Source organism: Hyaena hyaena, unplaced genomic scaffold, assembly GCF_003009895.1.
Source record: "Hyaena hyaena isolate Hyena2069 unplaced genomic scaffold, ASM300989v1 scaffold_582, whole genome shotgun sequence".
Taxonomy (NCBI): Eukaryota; Metazoa; Chordata; class Mammalia; order Carnivora; family Hyaenidae; genus Hyaena; species Hyaena hyaena.
The window spans coordinates 1,211,034-1,228,771 of record NW_024081214.1 but is presented as its reverse complement, the minus strand read 5'-3'; the positions used below and the strand labels follow the sequence as shown (position 1 = coordinate 1,228,771).

At 39.0% G+C, this 17,738-nt stretch overlaps 1 protein-coding gene across 1 annotated transcript in view; it reads left to right on the top strand.

The window, feature by feature from the left end:
• The first annotated feature begins 80 nt into the window (after positions 1-80).
• CCDC191 (coiled-coil domain containing 191) overlaps positions 81-17,738 on the top strand; it is an 88,398-nt gene continuing 70,740 nt past the window's right edge. The window contains 5 exon segments of the mRNA XM_039256634.1: positions 81-185; positions 2,271-2,309; positions 9,462-9,603; positions 13,392-13,535; positions 16,460-16,638. Of these exon segments, the coding sequence (XP_039112565.1) occupies positions 96-185; positions 2,271-2,309; positions 9,462-9,603; positions 13,392-13,535; positions 16,460-16,638 (594 nt within the window). The 5' untranslated portion in view covers positions 81-95.

Here is a 17,738-nt window from a genome sequence, read left to right as displayed (position 1 = left end):
GCAGAGGAACTACAACTCCCAGGGCGACCCGGAAGCAGCCTAGGCAACGGAGCGGTCGTTCCTGCTTTGTCTTGGTCCCGGCCTGAACCTGGAAAATGCTGCTGGCGGCCCAGGAAATGTCCTCCTCAAGGAAGAGGACGGGGTCGAATCGCTGGAAACAGTTTACCGGGAAGCCGAGTCCCAAGGTGATCCATCCCAATTGAGAGCTCTGGGGGGCGGGGACCGGCCCCGTGGCCAGCCCAGCCGGGCTGCGCTTCCCCCTTCTTATCCCCAGGGGCATCCATACTGGCTCCCCCTTGCCTCGACTTCCCCGGTGAAAGGGCCTACGAACCTTGGGGTCTGGGTACCTTTCGGCTTTAATGGGCAGTGTCGTGAAAGAACTGTTTTCATCAAATGCTTTCCACACACCGGAGAGGTCTGGTGGTACCCATCTGGGTGAAGAGAATTCGCCAATTCCCTCGCAGCCCATTCCCACCTCCATAAATTTAGGGAACGTCCCACACATTTCATTGTTTTTAAAATGGTTTACAAATTTTAGATCTTTATTGGAAGGGGAAAGTCGTCACGTTAAATCCTACGCCTCATAGTTCTCCCCTTCTAATTTTACATAAATTATCAAAAATGAACTCAGGAATGCAAGTGGATATTGAACAGACCAATACTTGATTCCCACTTGACATTTTCTGAATTCAACCAACATTCAGAAAAATAGGTCCTTTTTATATCTGTTATCTCCTTGGATGCATTAGCATATGAAGACATGGGTAACTGATAACCCCGTTTTAAACTTGAAACATACGTAAATGCCATGTGCAAAGTCACAGTCACACGGTGTGTGCTTTCCACAGACTACCTTTTTAACAGTCACAAAAATAAATGCTTTAAATGTGAGAGTACTAAAATGGAGTGGCTTCTCAGCTTTCAGCTCCTGAGCAGTTTCACCAGCTGTTTTCACCCTCAAGTTACACTTTTTTGAAAAATAGATATTCTATAGACACGTGACCTTTCTTAGGGCCCTAGGCAATTGTGCTTACAGTTTATTTTAAATATACCAGCTGAATAATGCACCAGACACAGTCCACTTGGTGAATATCTTGCCCAGAATATGGGAGGGTGGAGGTAGGCGTATTAGAGAGACTTGGAAACAGAATCTGCTCATTTTGTAATGTACTAGTTTCACAGTTGATTGGATCTCAAATAGGTTATTGGTATAGACTTGATGATGAAAGGTAAAAATTCGGGACAATTTCTTAAGACTCCAAAAGGAAGGATTTTTGCTGCTAGTGCTCATTGTAACTGCCTAGAGGATAATACGGTAAAAGCACAAGAGCTTCTTGAGGTTCAGTTGTGTTTTAGTAGGATCAGCTCTTTCTTTGTTGCAGTGAAAAAGTTATTCAGCTATATGGCTGCATTAATTAGTTATCTTGAGGTACTTTGAAGGTGAAGTGTTATGTAAGTGAAAAAGAGTATTATATCTTTCCTTCCTCCATGTGACAGTGTGTTAGTTGAGATATCCCCTTCTTTATTTAAAGATCCACCTGAATTAATAGCAAAGCAAATACATACCTCTATTTGTTATGTGACTATTAGGGGGAATTTGACCAGCTTCTAAGAGTTACAGTGAGTGAAGAAAGTGTCCTACTCGTCTGATTTCTAATTTCAGCTTGATATGTGACCGATGTGGGTAGAAGTATTTGTGATCTTCATTTTCTGCTTTGTAAAACAGTGGAAGATTATCCCTCACCACACCCTTTCCCCCCAGTTTTTTTTGTGCCAAACAATATTCCTTCTATAGGTAATATAGGAAAGCTCCTTGCTACAGGTTGTTCTAGAAAAGAAGGGCCCAGGTCAAGCAACATACCCTTCTCCAAGCAGATTTGCTTCCATGATATTTGAATGATCTGGCTGATGAATCAGTGCTTATTTGGGTTTTTATAAGGAATATCGTATTTATCATTCCTCTATTTTGGTTCTGGAGAGCTTTAGGAAAAAAAAATATTGATACCTGGGCCCTATTCCAGACCAATTAAATCAGAATCTGCAGGTGGTACTAGGCAGGAGATAAAAACAGACAGAAGATGTTCAGAGAAGACTTGGTGTTTTTTCCTCTGACCATCTCTGTGTTCTTTTCTTGCTAAACTTGCTAATGAAATGCCTTGAGGAAAGAAAAAGGACACTTTTTCATATGCTTTAGTCAGAAAGATAGATTAAAAAGGCAAAGTAGATAAAGTTATCGCTGTGTATTAATATTCTGTATATATTATCTACAGCCTGCCTTTGACCCTGAAAATGTGGAACACTGGATTAAGGTAAGGATATTGCACAGTTAAGGTAGCAAGAGAGTTAAGAGTCTGATATAATCGGATGGAAAGGAATACTAATAAATCTCCATTTTGCACATTTTGCTGTTTTTATTCTCATGTTAACTATGTTGCCTTAGTTTTATATTCTTCAGTATTTTTTTCATTCTGTTGCTTCTCATGAAAGTATGAATGACAAGAAAAGGAGTATAGACATGCTCTTTCAAATGCTGTGAGGATCACGTGAAGAAGATTAAAGGAGCAGGAGAGGAGGAGCTGTAAGAGAGAAAGTGGCTGCCTTTCTGAGATATTGGAAAGACTGTCCTGTAGTTACATTGATCTATGGGACCAATGCATTAAGTGAAAGCTATGCATACATCAGAAGAATTTTCTAATGACTGAAGGGATCCAAACATGCAGAGGACATTCTCTTTATAAAGAGATATATTTTCTTTTTTCTTTTTTTCTTTTCTTTTTAAATTTTTAAAAAATGTTTTATTTATTTATGAGAGAGAGCGAGGCAGCGTGAACAGGAGAGGGTCAGAGAGATACAGAATCTGAAGCAGACTCCAGGCTCTGAGCTGTCAGCACAGAGCCCGACGCAGGGCTCAAACCCACAAACCGTGAGGAACCCACGAACCATGAGATCCTGACCTGAGCCGAAGTTGGATGCTTAACCTACTGAGCCACCCAGGCACTCCTCTTTTTTTTTTTTTTAATTTTTTATTTATTTTTGAGAGTGAGCAAGCACGAGCGAAGGAAGGGCAGAGAGAGAGAGAGAGGAGACACAGAATCTGAAGCAGGCTCCAGGCTCCCAGCTTTCAGCACAGAGCTCACAAACCGTGAGATCGTGAACTGAGCCAAAGTCAGAGATTCAACCAACTGAACCGCCCAGGTGCCCCAAAGAGATATATTTTCTATCAATGGAGGTTTTCAAGTGGATTCTAAATGGCCACTTAACGTTAGACTAATGAAGAATATGTTTGAGCATTCTGTGAGGGGAGATTGGATTAGGTAACTTTCTGAGCTCTCTTCCAGGCCTGAGATGTATATTTTTGAGTCCAAGTACCATTTAAGTTGAAAGTACCATTAAACTACTTCAGGTGCCTGCCTCTGAGTGTCAGCTTGGCAACTTGCCACACTCCATTCATTTGCGCAGCATATATTTCAAAGTCATGTAACATTTTCCTGGGAAAATATCATTCTGTCTTGTAGTATTTTGAAGAGCTATTACTTACCTAAATTGACAGGCATTATGAGCACCAGGCCAGATGGAACCTAGGCTAGATGTAATCAATGTTATTTATTTATCCAGCCAGTATTTATTAAGTGCCTTCTGGATACCAGTGCACTCTGTGGACGCGGAAGATAAAACAGTGCTTGGGGCAGGTGCAGCCTCTTCCTTCCCAGAGTTAATAGTTCAGTAGAGGTTAAACTACTTACTGAAAACTGCTGGGAGAATTAAGGATGTAATGGAAGCACATGGTGAGGGACAGAGACTATAGACAGGCCAGAGAAGGCCTCCTGGCTCCTGAGAGAAGCGCTGACTTAGAAGACAAAAGTCCTAAAATGGACTTGCCATTGTAGAGGCTAGCCTCTGAGAAGCCCACTCCTCAGACTCATAGTGAGCCTAGTTTACATGTCAGTGCTGAGAGGTCAGTACCAGGCCCCTGCGGAGCTTAGTTGCACACTTAGTTGCCATCTCCTCCAGAGGGGAAGGTTTAAGTGAAACAGAAGGATAAAATTACGCTCTGACTCTCTGCACCATTTTCCTCCTTTATGCTGTTGACAGCTTGATCAGTTAGATTTGTATCATTCCTCTAAACTTCTGCAATAGCTCTGTCTCTATTATGCCCTCAAATCTTCCTTGTCTCAAAAAGTAAGTCCTTACTTGACCCTACATTCCATTCTGATTGTCATACATCTTTTTCTTACCCAGTGTCTTTGGATGTATAGCCTAGACTCCCTGTCCTTGCATTTTTATTATCCTCTAGTGTCTACACTAATTTCCCTCCTGTTTCTGTTTCTCCCCACTTCACAGAAGCGGTTGTTATAAATGACTTCCTGGTCAATCCACTGTTCTCTTCTACGTTCTCAAACTTTGTAAGATTTGTTTGATACAGTTTTCACTTTTTTTTTATTCTAGAAATTCTCTCCTTCACTATCTTTTCATAACACTGTTTTCTCTTCTACTATTTTTCTGTTCATTACTGTCTTTGTTTCTAATTTTGTTCCCTAATGTATCCCAACTCTGGGTGTACCCTAAACAGTTACAACCTCTGGACCTATGACTTCAAATCCCCTTGAGTGGACCACCCTCTCAGAATCAGCTTAGACCTTGTTACATGGAAGAAGAGGGAAAGGGTATCTGGAAAAGGTGTGGAGCATGGTGAAGGTTGAGATAGGGCAGGCAGCACTGGGGACTTGGCTAAAGCAGGTAACGAGAATCTTATGTGATAACAAAACTTGATAGGTCAGATTGATCCAGACTTGAAAATTTTCATTGGAGAGGCAAAAATACAAGAGATTTGAGGCCTATGTAAGATAGTAGCTGAATATCCATGCAGAATAGGAATGAGAGGACCCTTTAAAGGACCCTTTAAAGGACTCATAGGTTGGGAGGAGAAGACATACAATGACTAAGGACTTGTTTAGGTGCAACACCAATCCAGTGGAGGACGGGGAGCAAAAGAGGGTGATGGACAGGAGCCTGATGTTGGGGAAGGGGTTATCAGCTTTGGGGCTGAACAGTGGAAAATTCTGCATGTTGTGGTTCAGGATGACCATGTCAGTGGGTTGCTGACATACAATTGAGGGGAAGGCTATTGGAATACAGGAGATCAAGCAAACCTGGAGGCTGAGATGTTGGTGAGTCTTCCTCAGGGATACCGAAGTCACTTAGAATCAGGCAGATGCTTGAGTAGAACTGTGAGTTATGGGGAGCTAACCCAAAATGCCAACAGTTCACCATGATTTATAATGTGTCCTCATCCTGATTTGATACACTGACTCCTCTTTTTACTCCTGGGCATTCTGTTACTTTGATACTTAAGCTTTCTGGGTATTTTCATTGATTCTCTATTCTTGAACCTTCAGTGATTCTGCATGCCATCCAACGAAACTGTAAATTCTAGATGCGTGTTTAAATTCCTCTGTCAGTCTACCTGTAATATCAGTCTACCCACAACAGCCCCTTTGCTGATGCTCTGTGAGACTCCTGTCAGGCTGGTCTCCTTCCCCTCTATCTTACCTTCGCTTTGACCTAGACTGATTCCTCCCTGCCCCAGCCTGGGATACCATTCCTCTCTGGGGGGTCAATCCGGATCCTTCCCTTAAAGCTCAGCTTGAGATGCACCTCTCCGTGAACAGCTTCCCCTCACCCACCTCAACCACTTAAATCCCATCTGATCTAATACTTTTTTCCTTGGAATTATTTTGGCATTCATACACAACAGATACAGCATCAAGCATTTGCTTGTATACAGAGTGATTAAAAAAGAATTGGGCAGTTTCAAAATATCTTCCTCCCGAAACTATTATATATAAACATGTAGTTTCTACTTGAGGGTATATTAAGAAACTTGTGCTTGTACCTCCCGCCTTGAGGAAATTGGAGTGCATTGTAGCTGCTGTCTCTGCCATTGGATGGACAACGGGATTGATGTGTGCTGTGGGACGCGAGGAGCTCATGTTGAGCGTTTATAAGCTCACGGGAATAATTGAGATAGTTCCTTTACAAATTATATACTTGCATATAACATAATTACTGAGTAAGTTTACTATTCAAGTAACTCTGTTCAGGTTTTCTATGTAACTCTGTGTTAGTTGAGAACTATTCTTGAATTTTTTCTTGCACACATGGCATATGAAACAATAAATAGGTGGGTAGATAAAAGTGAACTTTCTGAAAACAGTCGCTTTTAGTTTTCTTTTCCCCTTGATGTCCACTAAGGTAGTGGGAACAGAGCTCACCTTCAATCTTTCAATCAACTTGCTCAAAGAATTGAGTTGTTGGAGCACCTGGGTGGCTCAGTCGGTTAAGCGTCGGACTTCAGCCCAGGTCACGATCTCGCGTTTTGTGAGTTCAAGCCCTCCATTGAGCTCTGTGCTGACAGCTCGGAGCCTGGAGCCCACTTCAGAATCTGTGACTCTCTCTCTCTCTCTCTGCCCCTCCCCCACTCATACTCGGTCTCTCAAAAAATAAACATTAAAAAATTAAAAAAAAAAAGAAGTTGTTAAATTGACACCATTTGTTTTAGTGAAATATAACTTAAACCTCTTCCATTTCTCACATATTTATTTTAAAAGAAAGGGTAAGGATGTAATATTTTAAGCAAAGAAATGTAGAGACAATTTCTAGTCCTCAGTATCATCTAGTACTTTTTTCCCCAAATTTTCATTTTAAGTGATATCCCCAACACTTGCTTTGTCAGAGCCAAGCAGGCATTTCTCTTTACTCCCTTCCTTGTAAGTATCAGTCTATGTCCTTCTTTAGTACCCAAGCCAGTCTTCCCCATCTCCAAGTTCTCTACCTTCTTGTTAAGAATCTGTACAAATTCCAACTCATGTGAGATGATGTATCCTACAGAGTTCTTTGTTTCATCATAGCCTGAGGAACTGAGTCTATGGTCTGGTTTTTGTTGTTTATTTTTTGTTTATGAATGTTGGTTTAAAAACTGAAAAATGATCTATTAGTTTGTACATTATTTACATATATACGTATATAACACAAATATACAGATTATGTGAAATTCATCTTGGCTATCTTAGAATTTTAAACCCTTAATCGGAAGGTTATACGCCAAGGCAGTTGTGACCATCTACTAAATGGCATATCGACCATTATAAATTTGGGCACATCAGAGACCAAGAAATAACGTGGAAAATAAATCTCTCCAGAGTGACCTCATAAAGAATGAATGATATTTTCTTTATTCTAAGCCTGATTAGATCGTGTTTTCTTCTGATTTGTATCTTTTCCTGTGTGTTCTGTTTTCCACATCTTTTTCGAATTACATTTGGCTTTTAAATTTTATTCCTGTTTCTAATACAAACTTAATATATGAAATCCTTGAGAATTTAAAAGGTGAAGCCCCTGGCAAGTTTTGCCAGAGGTACTACCAGTTTTTCCATGAAGGGCAAGAGGAAAAATCATTTCCAAAGTAGGTCAGGCAACAATATAAACTGTGGGGAAGTTTAGTTTTTTAAAATAAATGCTACATGTATTCATTTTTTTAAACGAACATTTATGGGCTACCTGTTACACCCCAAGCACTGCTCTAGGTAATGGGGCTTTCAGGCATGAAGAGGACAAAAATGTCTGCTCACTTTCTACTTAGGGGAGATGATAAATGGTAAAATGTAAGGTCATAAATGCTACAGAGAAAGTGCAGAGAAGGGGAATAGGGAGAGCCACGAGGAGGGTAGTTACAGTTCCATGTAGGGTAGTTCGAGAAGGACTTAGGATGAAGGTGACATTTGAATAAAGACTCGAGGAGGCAAAAGAAAGAGTTGTTTAGCTATTGAGGGAGAGCTCTTCAGCAGAGGGGAAATAAGTGCAAATAAGTGGGACCATGCTTGGCATATTTGAAGAGGAATGAACCAGAAGGTCAGTGTGGCTGAAGTCGAGTGAGCAATGGGATGTAGCAAACAAGAAAGTTGGAGAGCTCACAAAGGGCCTCCTGGGGCAGGACCATAAACCACATTGTAAGAACTTTGACTTTTATTCTGAGTAAAATAAGGAACAATTCAAGAGTTGTGGGGTTTTTTGATGTTTAATTTTGTGAGAGAGAGAGAGAGAGAAACCGCGCGAGTAGGAAAGGGGTATAGTGAGAGGGAGACATAGAATCCAAAGCAGGCTCCAGGCTCTGATTTGTCAGCACAGAGCTCCATGCAGGGCTCGAACACACGAACCGCGGGATCATGACCCGAGCTGAAGTCGAACATTCAACCAACTGAGCCATCCAGGTGCCCAGGATCAATTTAAGAGTTTTGAGTGGAGTTGTGTTATGGCTTTCATTTCAAAGGGCCTATCTGCTGTGATGAGAGACTATCACAGAAAACCTGTCAGGAAATTTCAGTGCCTTTGACCAGGTGACAGCAGTAGAGGTGACTAGAAGGGTTCAGATCCTGGATATAGTTTGAAAATAGAGTCAGTAGATTTCCTGACCAATTGTATGTGGGATAGGAGGGAGAGACTATATTCAAGAGGACTCCAAGGTTTTCATCCTGAGAACTGAAAAAGTGCAATTGTCACTACCTAGGTTGGAAGACTGGGAACACAGCAGGTGTGGAGGAAAGCAAGTTTGTGGGGAGGAGGAAAGTCAGGGATTTAATTGTAAAATAAATTCTTTCATATTGTACAGATAAATGAAAATATCTGCAGTTAGCCCACTTCACCAATCCCATGAATTGGGCCACATTTTACTGTTGAATTAAAATGTTCTGGATGACTATACTTTAGTGACTCTATCCCAATTTTATTGAGCCCTGTAGTTTAACATATGATGGGAGGTTCATTTCCAGGGTAGTAATTTAAGGAAGTATAGCTACTGTCCCTCTGGTTCATATTCATATGCACATCCTAGTGGCATTGGGAGCTAATAAAATAATTTATGTTTTACTTAAAATAAAATATCCAGGTGTCAGGATCCCATTACTAATGCTCTAAACAAAAGTCATCTAAAGTTTAATCTTTTGTTCAAATATAAGCTTTGTGAATATCTGTTAAAATTTGGCAAAATATTATAATTAATTTCAACTTTAAAAAAGTGAAATTATTTGGGGTGTTTAAACCTGAGTTCCTTCAAAAATGGAAAAATAGGGGTGCCTGGGTGGCTCAATCGGTTAAGCGTCCAACTTCAGCTCAGATCATGATCTCGTGGTTCGTGGGTTTGAGCCCTGCATTGGGTTCTTTGCTGGCAGCTCAGAGCCTGGAGCCTGTTTCAGATTCTGTGTATCTCTCTCTGTCTGATCCTCCCCTACTCATGCTTTGTCTCTGTCTCAAAAATAAATAAACTATTAACAAAAATTTTTTAATGGAAAAAATGGAAGTATTTTAGTAGTTGGTAGAAAATCAATTTCATGAGTAGGAGAAAAATTCTTTAGCCCCGGACAAAGCTGTTGTCATCTTAATAGATTTTTTTTTCTATTACATTGAAGAGAATGGAGAAAGCCTCAGAATTTCCAGTTTCGAAAGCATTCTCTGCTAGAAATTCTGATTTATCCAGAAGGCTTTGGAGCCATATCATAGATTTGGAAACACCTGAGCAAATAGAAGATCATGATGAAGTCTATGCAGAAGGTAAGAGAATACATTTGTTTTGCTGCAATATTAATAGTTCTTTAGAATACAGGTTATTAAAGTATAACCTGTAATGCATACCTTCCTGAAACTAATCGACTCTGGAGTAAACTCCAATATTACTAATAATGCTGCATTTAAGGTCCATTTTGTCTCCTGAAATAAAACCACTTGCAGAGGCAGTTTAATATGACACAGCTAACTGGTGAGTGCTCTAAGGTATTAGTCCTGTGGCACAGAGGGCAGCATGATCACTTCAACTACTATTAGGAGATAATTTGACCACTGGTTGTAAATCCACTTTATTCCTTATGAAGAGAGTCTAAAACTGACCTAACCTCCCTAGCTTTCCAAAGCATTTACTCCTCTGGAATTTAGTATTTTAGCTTCTCATGCTCTGAGAAACTCTGGTACGTAGGGATGAAGAAATCAGGAGGAGCCAGCAAAGACGACTGGAAAGGAGAGGCCACCAAGGTAGGAGGAAAGTAAGAGTGCCCATGTCCTGGAAGGCAACTTCCATTTGGATTATCTATGTCTCCATTTATTGAGATTATCTTCATTCAAAAAACATATATATAATCATTACTTTACATGTGTAATTACATATCTGTATAATTTATAATACAAATTTATACATTAATAACAAAATATATATTTGCTTTATATATTATATATATATGTAAACTATATATAAAATTAATACTCTGTGCCAGGTACCATTTTAGACACTGGAGGAACAGGTTACAAACAAGAGAGGCAAAGCCCTTACTTCCATGGGGTATATATTTTAGTGTGAGAATAAAGAAAACTGAAAACAGAATTATTATTTAATGATAAATCATTTGAGTTTGGACCTGAATAATAAGGAGCCAGCCAAGCATTGTTGGAGGAAGGGCATCCCAGGCAGAGGGAAAGGCAGTATCAAGAGTTGGAGTACAGACATGCTTGGTGTGCTTGAGGAACTGAAGGAAGAGCAGTGTGACTGGAGCTTCCCAATGGAGATGAGCTTGCAGGAGTGAGCAGAAGACTTATTACATAAGGCCCTTATAGTCCTGGAAAAAGAATTTAGATTTTATTCCGAGTATGAGAAGACATCATTGAAAGGTTTTAAGCAGAGGTGTAACCGCACAGTATTTGAATTATATGAAGAATGGATTATAAGGGACAAAAGGAGGGAGAAGGGAGATAAGTGGGAGGCTATTAAAGTGGTCTGGATGAGCAGTAATGGCACTTGATCTTGGGTGGTTGGTGGTAATAGAGATGGAGAAAGGAGACTGATTCAGAAATTGGCAAGGCTACATCTTGCCCACCCCATCTCCCAACCCACCAGTGGGAATGCACAGTATACTTTAGCTTCTTAAAGTTTCTGAGAAGTCCTCCTGTTTAAAAAAACTAATGTTTACTTACCCCATTTCCCAAGCTTCCCTTACCATGAAGCTCTTTTTATCCTGAAATCCATATTCATATCCTCAAGAATTAGTGATACACATTAGAAAGTACTAGTATAGGGACAGAACATGATTTTCAAAGGTTTAAATCCTTTTTTCTTTTCTCATCAATCATCTGTTAATATTCCATAAGAACCAAAGTTCTGAGGAACATTCTTTGAGAAACTTTGCTTAATGTAGCCTTAGAATCTCTGATCCAACATGAGGTGTTCCTACAGTTGAACCGTCTAAGAGAAGTTCCTTTTCTTTGTTCTTTTGGGACACTTTTGTGTTTTGTTTTGTTTTGTTTTGTTTTTAATGTTTTATTTATTTCTGAGAGAGAGAGAGAGAGACAGCGTGAGCAGGGGAGGGTCAGAGAGAGAGGGAGACACAGAATCTGAAGCAGGCTCCAGGCTCCGAGCTAGCTGTCAGCACAGAGCCCGACATGGGGCTTGAACCCACAAACCGTGAGATCATGAGCTGAGCTGAAGTTGAACGCTTAACCGACTGAGCCACCCAGGTGCCCCTCTTTTGGGACACTTTGTAGTAAACCCCTATTTACTAATGAATGACATTTAGCAGATCTGAATTATTCTACATATAAATTATTATACACATAAATGTCTGTATTAATGTACACAGGGTTACTCAGTAAATATCTGTCCCTGTTCTTTTACTGCCTCTGAAAGCCAATAATATTTGTTACTAGTATACTTTCACACTTATTTTCTACTACCATGATTCATTTTTTTCTGTTGTATATGTTATGCATTCCTAGCTATATTAAATGCCATTTGGCATCATTTAATGTAATGAACATCCCATTGTCTCAGAACTATGTGATAATGGTAATAACCATAAAGATAGTGGTGAAATATATACTTCTCTTCTTTGAAAGCCCTCTGCCCTACCTACAGAGCTGTTTGATAATAATGATAGTGATGAAGGTCATACTAAGGTAGACATTTTCTCCCATACCTATATATTTAAGAAGATTTTCTGAATATGACTAGGAACGTGGCTGCCAGGATGTCACACTGATTTTCCTCTTACCTCAGTGGGCCTCTCCTTCCTAGTCTACTTTCCTGGTTCTGCCTCATCTCTTCAGGTGTTCAGATCTTATTCCTGGAACCAGTTCTCTAAACATCTTCCTCCTTTGGTGATCTCTTCCACTCTGTGGCTTCAAATACTATCCGTATGCTGACAACACCCACATTTATTTCTTCATCTTGGACCTCTCCCCTGAAATTCAGAGTGGTATAGCCAATACCTCTTTGACATTCTTATTTGACATTGCTTATTTGTATGTCTCATAAGCATTTCAAACCAAACTAGCCTAAAACTGAATTCCTGATTTTCTCTCCAAACCTGCCTTGCCCTTGGCCTTCCCTGTCTCAGTAAATGGCATCTCCATTTGTAGAGTTGCTTAGGCCAAAAACCTTACAGATTTCTTTCTCTCCATTCCCATATCATACATCAGCAAACCAGGTCAATTCTAGCTCAAAACATTACAATCGGATCATTTTTATACTTCCACTCCAGGTCCAGGCTATTATCACTTTTTCCCTAGATTATTGCATTTGTCTTTAAATTGGTGTCCCCTACTTCTGTGCAAGGGATTTTCAACCTCAGCACTATGGATGTTTTGGGCCAGATAATTGGGGGGGGGGGGCGCAGTCCTGTTCATTGTTGGATGTTTAGCAGCATACCTGGCCTCTGCCCACTAGATGCTAGTGTCATTCACTCCAGTTGTGATAACCAGAAATGGCTCCAGACATTCCAAATGTCTACTCAGGGGCAAGATTACCCCTGGTCTAGAGCCACTGCTCTAAACCTGATCCCCACGTTACCTCTTTACTCTGTCTCCTACATTCCCCCTTCACTCACTCCTTTCTACACTGCCTCGGTATTTCTCCAATACTCCAGACATTCTCTTCCATGGGGCCTTTGCACTTGCTTTCCATCTACATGGAATAATATTGCCTTATATGTCCATATGGCTTACTCCTTCACTTTCTTCTTTTCTTTGCCCAAATGTCTTCTCAGGGAGGCCTTCTTTGACCCCTTTCCCCAGTTTAAAACTATCAATACCTACCTTCCATTTCTTGTACACCGTTTCTCCCCTTCCTGCTCTGTTTTTCTGATTTACTTACTGTCTCTCTTCTCCAATTAGAGTGTAAACTTCATTGGTGAAAGGTTTTATTTGTCCTGTTTTTTTTGCTGCTCTATTCCCAGCATCTAGCACAGTACTTGACACATGTTAGATGCTCAATTAGTATTTACTGAATGAATGAAAACAGTGAATGAAGAAAGTCTCTTAAGTAATTAAAATATTAAAAAGATTTTTTGTTTTACTGATAGCTCAGGAGCTAGTCAACAACTGGTTAGACGCCAAACTTAAGCAAGAATTAGCTAGTGATGGTGAAGATGATGCTAAAGACACAGTATCAAATATTCCTTCTGTGCCAGAAGCCGGTGGGCATTTGAAATATGACAAGTTTGATGGTAAGTACTTGTCTGATTGTTCTAAGCTTTAATATTTAGTAAATGTATCTAAGAAGCCTTTTTAATTATTTTGAATAATGAGTGATGTGCTCTTTGCCTTTTCTGTGTTTTGCTTAGTTTTATAATTGGCTTTAATTTTTCTTGGTTCAATTTAAATTACTTACCTGTATCTTCAGTAAATTTATATTGTTTCTTAAATTAAAATATTGTTTGTAATTCCTCTTTTGACTCTTTACTTCAGTAAGGGCTACATTTAAACATTCTTATATCAGTTTTTAAATTTTTTTTTATTTTCAGAGTGAGAGAGAACGTGAGCACATACAAGCCAGGGGGCAGGGGGCAAAGATAGAGGGCGAGAGAATCCCAACTGTCATCACAGAGCCTGACATAGGGCTCGAACTCAAGAACCTCAAGATCATGATCTGAGCCAAGATAAAAACGTTTAACTAACTGAGCCACCCAGCCACCCACTACCCCTCACACATCTTATGTTTGTAGAGTATTTTGTTTGTTTCCCTCATTTTTTTAGATCAAAACTGAACAAAAATATTATGTAGCCAATAAAAAGAATGTTTACCAAAAATAGATTAATGTGATTATCTCAATAGACACAGAAGAAGTACTTAACAAAATCTAACATCCAATCCTAATAAAACTCTCAGCAAATTAGTAATAGAAGGTAAATTTCAACCTAACATAGGGCATTTACATAAGACATACAAAAAACAAATACCAAAATGACAAATATAAATCATACTTTATCAGGAATTATACCTAATGTAAATGGATTAAATACTCCAATTAAAAGACAGAGATTGGTGGAATGAATTTTAAAATATGACTGACCATATGCTATCTGCCAGTTACACAAGTTAGATTCAAAAACACATAGATTAAAAGTAAAATTCTGGAAAAAGATATACTGTGCAGTGAGTAACCAAAAGAAAGTGAGAGCAATTTACTAATATCATAAAAAATAGACTTTAAGATAAAAAAAATTGTTGGGGTGCCTGGGTGGCTCAGTTAGTTAAGTCTCTGACTCTTGATTTCGGTTCAGGGCATGATCTCACGGTTTGTGAGTTTGAGCCCCACGTCAGGCTGTGTGCTGGCAGTGCAGAGCCTATTTGGGATTCTCTTTCTTTCTCTCTCTCCCCATCCACCCCCCTTCTCTCTCTCTCTGCCTCTCCCATGCTTGTTCTTTCTCAAAAATAAGTTTTAAAAAATTTGTTATTAGAGGGATGACTGGGTGGCTCAGTCGGACTCTTGATTTCAAGCTTAGGTCATGATCTCCTGGTAGTGAGATGGAGCCCTGCATCAGGCTCCATGCTGGGCATGGAGACTGCTTAAGAGTCTCTCTCTCTCTCTCTCTCTCTCTCTCTCTCTCTCTGTTTCTCTCTCCCTCTCCTTCTGCCCCTCCTGCCCACTTGTGCTTGCTCTATCTTTCTCTCAAAAAAAAAAAAAAAAAAAACAACCATGTTACTAGGTACAAAGAAGGGCATTTTATAATGATAAAGGGAAAAGTATGAACATACATACACCTAACAAAAGGGTCCTGAAATACATGAAGCAAAGTTGAAGGGAGAAATAGTTAATTCAACAATTCTCCAAATTATTTGGAAACCTGATACCCCATTTTTTTTTAATGTAAACAGTTTTATTTAGAAACAGATAGGTACCTGTTTTCCCACTTTCAATAATATATGGAACTAAACAGAACATCAGCAAGGAAAATGTTTAGTGTCATTAGTCATTAAGAAAATGCAAATTAGAACTACCTTGAGTAACCGCGACATACCTGTTAAATGGTTTATATCCAAAGAGTGACAACACCGAGTATTGGTGAGGATGTAGAGGAACTGGAATACTCCTATACTGCTGATGATTATGTGAAATTATATAACCACTTTGGAAAACAGGTTGACAGTTTTTTAAGAAATTAAACAGATACTTATATGATCAAGCCATTCCCCTCCTAGGCATTCTCCCAAGAGAAAAGAAAGCATATGTTCATACAAAAACTTGTACACACATGTTTATAACAACTTTATTTGTCATAGCTAAAATCTGGAAATGACCCAAATGTCTACCCCTGAATAAATGAACAAATTATGGTATACCCAAACAGTGGAATACTAATCAGCAATAAAAAGTGATAACCTATTGGTGTAACATGATGAATCAAAAATAGTTATGCTGAATAAAAGAAGGCTGACAAAAAAAAGTACAGAGCATATGATTTAGTTAATACAAAATTCCAGAAAATGTAAATTTATAGTGCAAGAAAGCAGGTCTGTAGTTGCCTGGGATAAGACAGAGAACATGGGGAAGAGTGGGAGGAAGAGCTTGCAAATCAGCATGAGGACCCTTTTGGAGCTGACAGACATGTTCGTTATCTTGGTTATAGTGATGGTTTTCCTGGTAGATGTATATGTCAAAACTTATGGTAGACTTTAAATATTTACGGTTTATTGTATGTCAGTCATACCTCAAAAGAACCATTTAAAAAAGAAAAAGCAATGGATGGGGCAGCTGACTGGCGCAGTCAGTAGAACACACCACTCTTAACCCCAAGGTCAGGAGTTCAATACCTATGTTGGACATGGACCTTATTTAAAATAAAAAAAAAAATTTAAAAAGACGAAGCAATAGAGTCTTCAGGGATGTTTAGAATGAAATAGTATCTTTTACATTTGGCAATGAAGGAATCTTTAGTGACTTGGGGAGGGAAAATTCGTCATTTTTCCTCTCAGTTGAAGGTAGTTAATTGCTGAGGGCTGTACTCATCCAATTGGCATTATCAGTTACTATTTATTAAATACCCACGGCTTTATATTTTTGTTATACCAAGATTATTTATTTAAATTTGGAAATTGTACTGTACTAAATTTTCCCCCTTTTTTTGTTCCTGCTCTGTCTCCCCCCAGAGTTATGTGGCTATTTGGAGGAAGAAGAGGAAAGTACCACCGTTCAAAAATTTATAGACCATCTGCTCCATAAAGAAGTGGTGGATTCTGGAATGTTGGAAGGTCTTGGAATGAATGGAAACCAAGACAAGCAGCAGCAGAAGGATCCTCGTCTTACCATGGAGATGAGACATAAGCAGGTGGGAGGGAAAAACAAAATTAAAATGGGTAACAGGAAGCAATCTTTGTGTAGCACATTTAATAAGCTTAAATAAAGACTTAGGCTTTATTATGAAAAAGGGTGCCATCTGTGGTTTGGTTAGAAAGAACAAAAAATATAAGAACTTCAGAAGAAAAATAATGCTCATAAACTGAGGACAGGAAACAATTTAAGAAAACTAAAAAAAAAGGAATAATTGATTTTGAACAATGGAGTGGTGAACTAAACTTTATTAGTTTGTATGTGGTATTTTCTATTATAAATATGTAGATTTGTTTTGCTTGAATTTGGTTTTTGAACTGTGACATCAATATATTAATATCATGAATATTCTAGTGAATGTTATAATGATAATTCTTTTCCAGACAACTGAAAAATTCACTCATTTTGTGATTATAATTTGAACGGGAGGACAGATCCGAATTAAATCTAGTTCAGCTGTTTTGAATTAGAAAGGCATATGGGAACTTTCTTTTCTTCAAAGGGAATAAATAGTGGGTTATAGGAAAAAGATGCATCTCAACTCTTTGTAGGGGAACTTCAGGAAATCAGAATGACCAAGTCTTTTCCACATGTCCAGAACTAAGTGAACTAAAATGAATGCCAACACATTGTATGCTATCTTTTTATAACACTGAGTTTCTAGTTGCTTTAAATCATTAAGAGTGCTTAAATGGTAGAAGTACGATCCGTTTGGGTTTTTGAAAAGGGAGAGGAGAGAGGTTCAACAAGAGATTGACAGTATCTGGAAGTCTTCTCATTACTGGAGAGTAAGATGAGGGTAAAGGTAAGTGAGCTAGGGGGGAAAGGAGCACTTCTGTACTTACAGTTAGTCAAGCCTCTATAGAATCAATACATTTGAAAAATTGTGCTTATTCAGAAATATCTGTGAAATTCAGAGTTTTGATTTACAAATAAGAGCCAGAATCATCGATACACTTAAATAATGATAATGAAAGGGTAGGGGGCACCTGGGTGGTTCAGTTGGTTGAGTGTCCAACTCTTGATTTTGGCTCAGGTCATCGATTGAGCCTCACGCCAGACTCTATGCTGAGCGTGGAGCTGCTTAAGATTCTCTCT